The sequence below is a fragment of the Populus nigra genome, chromosome 1, assembly GCF_951802175.1.
Source record: "Populus nigra chromosome 1, ddPopNigr1.1, whole genome shotgun sequence".
NCBI lineage: Eukaryota > Viridiplantae > Streptophyta > Magnoliopsida > Malpighiales > Salicaceae > Populus > Populus nigra.
Window position 1 is genome coordinate 38,938,704 of NC_084852.1, and position 6,919 is coordinate 38,945,622.

Sequence of the window (6,919 nt, forward strand, 5' to 3'; positions counted from 1 at the left end):
ATGAAATGGCAAGGTCCATGCTGATAGAGAAAGAAATGCCAGTAATCTTTTGGGCAGAAGCTGTGAATACAGCTGTGTATATTCTAAACAGATGTTATACAACATCAGTTATTGAAAAGACTCTATTTGAAGCCTTCACGGGAAGAAAGCCAGGAGTCAAGCATCTAAAGGTGTTCGGTTGCTTGTGCTACACTCATATCCCATCATCACTAAGGCAAAAATGGGATAGTAAAGCTAGAAAGGGAGTGTTTGTTGGATATGGTAGCTGTGAGAAGGGGTATAGAGTATATGACCTGAAATCTGAGAAGATTGTTCTCTCAAGAAGTGTGATTTTCAGTGAAGATAGAGTATGGAATTGGGAAAGAAATCTGATAAACCAAAACCACTTGTCTCTCAATCTTGAAAGAGGTGAAGTTGAAGGTGAAAATTCTGAAGAACACTCTGCTGCAGCTCAACCCGATAATGTTGAACACTGCCATCAAAATTCTACAGTTGGAGAGTTAGCTGAGAATATTGACAGTGATAACAGTCAATAATCTTCACCTAGCTCTACTCCAGTAAAATTGAAAACCTTGGAAGATATATATGCAAGGTGTCACATGTGCATCATAGAACCTAAGAACTATCAAGAAGCTTTTGGAGATAAAGCCTGGCAGGAGGCTATGAAGGAAGAATTAGAAGTGATAAAGAAGAACAATACTTGGGAATTGGTGGAGAGACCGATTGATAAACCTGTGATAGAAGTGAAATGGGTGTACAAAACTAAGCTTCATCTTGATTGAACAGTGCAAAAATACAAGGCTCGCCTTGTAGCAAAAGGATATGCACAGAAATCCAGAATTGATTACAATGAAATCTTTGCACCAGTAGCAAGGTTGGACACAATTCGGACTCTCATTGCACTTGCAGCACAGAAGGGATGGAAGTTGTTTCAGTTGGATGTTAAGTCAACATTCCTAAATGGTGTCCTCAAAGAAGAAATATATGTTGAGCAGCCTGAAGGGTTTGAAGTAAAGAATGCAGGACACAAAGTTTACAAACTAAAGAAGGCCTTGTATGGACTAAAGCAGGCATCGAGGGCCTGGTACAGTGAAATTGATGCATGCCTCTCTATTTGCAAATTCAAAAGGAGCACAAGTGAAGCTACTTTGTATATAAGATCAGACCTGGAAGGTAATTTGATCATTGTCTCAATCTATATTGATGACATTGTGTACACTGGCAGCAATGAAAGGTTGCTTAGTGAATTTAAAAGAGAAATGATGCAGAGGTATGAGATGTCTGATCTTGGGCTCCTTCATCATTTTCTTGGCATATGAATACTACAAACCGATCAAGGGGTATTTATTCATCAAGGAAAATATGCCAAATCCTTGCTTAGTAAGTTTGGACTTGATGACTGCAAACCAGTCTCCATTCCCTTGGCCACTGGTGAGAAACTGAAGAAGGTGGATGGGAGTGAGTTGGCTGATGAAGGACTTTATAGAAAAATAGTAGGAAGTTTACTATATTTCACAGCAACAAGACCTAATCTAATGTATGCTGCAAGCTTACTATCACGGTTCATGACTGGACCTACTAAGATTCACATGGGAGCTGCAAAAGGAGTCCTAAGATATGTGCAAGGAACTCTCAGCTATGGGATTGAATATGTGAGGGATCAATCAGCAACTCTTATTGGATTTTGTAATGCGGATTGAGTAGGAAGTGAAGATGATAGCAGGAGCACTTCGGGCTATGCATTCAGCTTTGGAAGTGGAGCATTCTCCTGGTCCTCTGTGAAATAGAACACAATAGCATTATCAACTGCAGAAGCTGAGTATGTCTCAGCATCTGAAGCAACTGCTCAGGCCATTTGGTTACGGTTTGTTCTTGATGATTTTGGTGAAATGCAAGCTGAGGCAACACCCTTGTTTTGTGATAACATGTCAGCAATTTCAATGGCCAAAAATCTTGTTTTCCATCAGAGAACAAAACATATAAACAGGAAGTATCATTTTATAAGGGAGGCTTTGCAAGAAGGAGTAATTAATGTGAAGTTCTGCAGAAGTGAAGAACAACTTGCAGATATCTTCACAAAAGCACTGTCTAAAGATAGATTCAAGCAACTGAGGCTGAAGCTTGGAGTTAAACTAGTAAACAGCTTAGGAGAGGCTGTTGAAACCTAAGCTGATTACTTGTGGCTGAAGCCTTGGAAGAAGACTATGCAGACTATAGCAAGAAAAATGAAGAAATGGAAGAAATTATGTTAAATCAGTTAAGGAGGCAGTTAAGAACGTTATGGTAGTTATAGTCGTTTTTACTATTACAAATCAGTTACAAACTGTTTCTTACATGTGTCAGAATCGTGACCCTCCATTAATGAATGGATGAGATGATCTTGGTTCCTAAAATAATAGAATCAGTTACATGCATTGTATATAAAAGCAGAGTTTGCTGCATTAATGAAATATAAAAAAAAAACACAAGAATTTCTTCTCAATCTTCTCTGCAAACTTGAATACAATTTTCTTCTCAATACCTCCAGAAAACAAACAAAATAACCCATAAGGAAAAACGAAGGAAACCACTTTAATAAGTTCCAGTTTGAAAACAGCATGCCAACTTGCAATTGGGATACCAGTATCCAAACCAAACTCCTTGTCATCAAATGGTAAATACTTACAGATTTATCAACTATATATGCAGAGAAAGCACATGTTACCTTGTTATCTGTACAGGGAAGCAGAAAACACTAAAACAAATATCAATTTAATGTTTTTTTCAAGCCAAAAACACTTTTAAAAAATAAAAATAGAAACAGAAACAGAAAACTGTGTCAAACACCCCGTCAATCTATTATAGTATCGTCTGCATGTGAGAGAGCATCGTGTCACTAGCTGAAAGCAAGCAGCGTCAGCTCAACTTGGGGTTGGCTATTTTATTAGATATTACCTAACAATGGTGTGTCAGCTAGAATCACCCTTTTATTTTTCTAATCTTATCTTTAATTTATTCCTCGATGCACATATTGCCGGTCGTTTTCCACCCCATAATTCTAATATTTATATGCTAGAGCTGATTGTAAAACCTTCGTGTTGGCGTCAGATTGTTTGTCTTGGACAGGTTTTACATTAATTTAAAACAGCTAATGTCGTAACCATCTAGCTGGTTGGACATTACATTGCAGGATTTACACTCAACCACCTCATCTCTTTACATTCAGCAAGGTGGGCTTAAATATCCATTTGTATCTGACAACAGCAGGGTCTTAAATTTCTGAGAAGAAAATAACAAATTTTTTAAGTTTCTTTGCTGAAACTACATGGGGAAAAAAAACAATTATTAATTTGCCTTTTATCCCTGAGAGAGAGAAGGAATTTCCTTGTTCAGAAAAGGATTAAGGCACTGGTTAGACAGATGGACACGCGATAACAGAGAAGTTGCCTAGAGATTGAAATAGTAAACTATGTAGACAGCAATTATAGATTAGCCTAGCTGATGGTGATTGGAAGTGGCCTACACTCTTAAGAAAACATCTCATTGGCTACTAAAAATCATTTTCATGAAGGAAGTGCTCATTCAGATTTACCAGATATATCTATGCAATGCCATTATGTAGACAGAGTTAACTTTCGAAAGTTACAAGCCAACCCCAACTCCAAACACCATTATTGCACTCCCTGAAGTTTCAGAAACACTAATTGGAAAGCTAAAAAGACCGTCCATGTCTGAGGGCGTGGTTACTTTTTTACTCACCAAGCTCGGAGACTTCCTCGCAGAAAGGGGAAAACAACTGGCAGGAGTCCAGGGTGAAGCAGAGTATATCAGTGATGAACTTGAGTTCATGACAGCCTTCCTAAGACTTGCAGATGCGATGGAAGACGGTGATCCTGTTCTAAAATGTTTGATCAAGAAAGTGAGAGATGCAGCTTATGACACGGAGGATGCTCTCGATAATTTCAGCCTATCCCTTGCTAGTGATACTGGGCACGGGTTTTTTTCCTGTTTCAGGAAAATCTCTCGCTCTATTAAGGATGCAAGAGCTCGGCGTCGAATTGCTTCAAAAATTCAAATCATCAAGTCTCGAGTGATCAGTATCTCAGAGTCACATCGAAGATACTGCAATAAAAATAATATAATGATTCAAGGATCAAGCTCCATCAGCATCCCTAGGCTTGAATGTCAAAAGGATGCCCTTCTACTAGAAGAAGCTGATCTGGTGGGCATTGAAAAACCCAAAAAGCAGCTGATCGAGTGGCTTCTTGGAAGCAAATCAGGACGTGAAGTGATTTCTGTGGTCGGAATGGGAGGCTTGGGAAAATCAACCTTGGTCAAAAAGGTCTATGATGATTCAGACGTGAAGAAACACTTCAAGTTCCGAGCTTGGATAACTGTATCTCAATCTTTTAAGAGAGAGGACCTCTTAAAAGACATGATTCAACAACTCTTCCGTGTTCACAGGAAACCAGATCCAAAAGGTGTGGACAGCATGAACTATAATAAGCTAAGGAGTGTCATCCATGAATTCCTCCGACAGAAGAAATACCTGATTGTCCTGGACGATGTGTGGCACACAAGTGCTTGGCGTGCTTTCCAGGATGCGTTGCCGAACAACATCTGTGGCAGTCGGATATTGGTCACAACACGTAATACTGAAGTTGCCTCTACTTCATGCATGGATTCCCCTGACAAAGTCTACCCTTTAAATCCGTTGTCTCAAGAAGAATCTTGGACTTTGTTTTGCAAAAAGATATTTCAGGATAACCTTTGCCCTCCACATTTGAAGAATGTTTCAGAAACAATTTTGGGTAGATGTGAGGGATTGCCGCTTGCAATTGTAGCAATTAGTGGTGTTCTGGCAACAAAGGACAAGAGTAAAACAGACGAATGGGAAATGGTACATCTTAGCCTCGGTGCTGGATTAGAAGAAAATGACATGCTGATGAGTGCAAGAAAAATACTATCACTCAGTTACAATGATTTGCCTTACTATCTTAAATCTTGTTTGTTGTATTTCAGCATCTTCCCTGTGGGTAATCGAATCAAGCGTATGAGGCTTATTCGATTGTGGATAGCTGAAGGATTTGTGAAAGGCAAAGAAGGAATGACAGTAGAGGAAGTTGCACAAGACTACCTGAATGAGCTCATGAAGAGAAGCTTGGTTCAAGTGGTTAGGGCAACCAGTGATGGACGGGTCAAAACATGCCGCGTCCATGACCTCCTGCGTGAGATTATGATTACAAAGGCAAAGGATCAGGACTTTGTGGCAATTGCCAAGGAGGAAGGCACGATATGGCCAGAAAAAGTTCGTCGTGTGTCGATGCATAATGTCATGCCAAGTAAACAGCAAAGACATGTTGCCTCTCGATTTCGTTCATTGCTGACATTCTGGGGGGCAGATTGTAGTTACGAGTCTCCTGTGCACAACTTATTTTCTGGTCGTCTCAGGCTGCTTCACGTGCTGGATCTGGAAGGTGCACCTCTAAAGGAATTTCCTAATGAAGTTGTCAGCCTCTTCCTCTTAAAATATTTAAGTTTGAGGAATACCAGAGTGAGTTTCATTCCAAGTTCCATTAGCAAGCTTAAGAATCTTGAGACGTTGGATCTGAAACATGCCCAGGTTTCTATATTGCCTGCTGAGATTCGGAAGCTCCGAAAACTTTGCTACCTCTTGGTGTATCGCTATGAAATTGATTCTGATGACCGGATCCCCACCAAATACGGTTTCAAGGCACCAGCTCATATTGGAGGTCTACAATCCATACAAAAGCTTTGCTTCGTAGAGGCACATCAAGGCAGGAATCTTATGTTGGAACTGGGAAGATTGAAACAGTTGAGAAGGTTAGGAATTGTTAAGTTGAAGAAAAAACATGGAAAGGCTCTCTGTTCTTCTATTGAAAGGCTGACGAATCTTCGTGCCTTGTCAGTTACTTCAATCACAGAAAGCGAGATTATTGATCTGGACTACTTAGCATCGCCTCCTCAATTTCTTCAACGATTGTACTTGGCAGGACGTATGGAGAAGTTTCCAGATTGGATATCTTCACTGGACAGTTTGGTCAAGTTGGTTCTAAAATGGAGTAAGTTAAGTGAAGATCCACTGCTATCTCTTCAATATTTGCCCAATCTAGTGCATCTTGAATTCGTACAGGTTTACAATGGAGAGATCTTGTGTTTTCAAGCCAAGGGATTTCAGCGGCTCAAGTTTTTGGGGCTAAATAAACTAGACAGGCTCAGGATGATAATTGTAGAGCAGGGAGCGATGCCTAGTCTAGAAAAGATGATAGTCCAAAGCTGCAAATCGTTGTGGAGGGTGCCATCAGGCATTGAACACTTGAGCACACTGAAAGTATTGGAATTTTTCAACATGCCGAAAGAACTAGTTATGACTCTGCATCCGAATGGAGAAGATGGAGATTACTTGAAGGTTGCACATGTGCCAGATGTTTACTCTACCTATTGGAATAATGGCAATTGGGATATCTTCTCTTTATTGAGTGCCAAAATAGAAGACAAACATTCTGCCCAGCTTAGCCCTAGTTTGTACAAACGCAACTATACTTGGAAATAACGTGCTGTGATTAGTTATCAAATGTCTGTCTGGTATATACAGATCATTGTAAATTAATCATGTTTATGTTTATCTCTTCCATTCCCCTGCATCCTCCTTGGTGCACAGTGTAATGATTATTTAACTAATCTCGAGCATGGATTGTCTGAATGAGTGCATATCAAATTCAATTCCTGCCTGTTGTTGTCAGAGGCGGCTTAAGGTGAACAGGGGCCAAATGAGGCCTTCTAAAATATTTAAGAAATATTTTATTATTATTTAAAGCTAATTATCATGAGTTACATCCGGACCAGAGCATCTAACTGAACTGAAAGTGCTTCAGTTTTTGGACACTGACAGATGAGTTGTTCCGGATCACAGTAAAGG

At 39.7% G+C, this 6,919-nt stretch overlaps 1 protein-coding gene across 3 annotated transcripts; it reads left to right on the plus strand.

Moving 5' to 3' along the window:
* The first annotated feature begins 3,262 nt into the window (after positions 1-3,262).
* Positions 3,263-6,703, plus strand: LOC133696501 (disease resistance protein RPM1-like). 3 transcript variants are annotated; one of them, XM_062118713.1, is made up of 2 exons: positions 3,263-6,062; positions 6,134-6,352. In XM_062118713.1, the coding sequence occupies exons 1-2, from the start codon at positions 3,707-3,709 to the stop codon at positions 6,202-6,204; spliced, it is 2,427 nt and encodes an 808-aa protein (XP_061974697.1). In that variant the 5' UTR covers positions 3,263-3,706; the 3' UTR covers positions 6,205-6,352. The 3 variants fall into 3 exon arrangements, with proteins under 3 accessions (XP_061974697.1, XP_061974707.1, XP_061974689.1); XM_062118723.1 differs by having other exon boundaries at positions 3,263-6,045; positions 6,134-6,335; XM_062118705.1 differs by having other exon boundaries at positions 3,263-6,703.
* Positions 6,704-6,919: the final 216 nt, after the last annotated feature.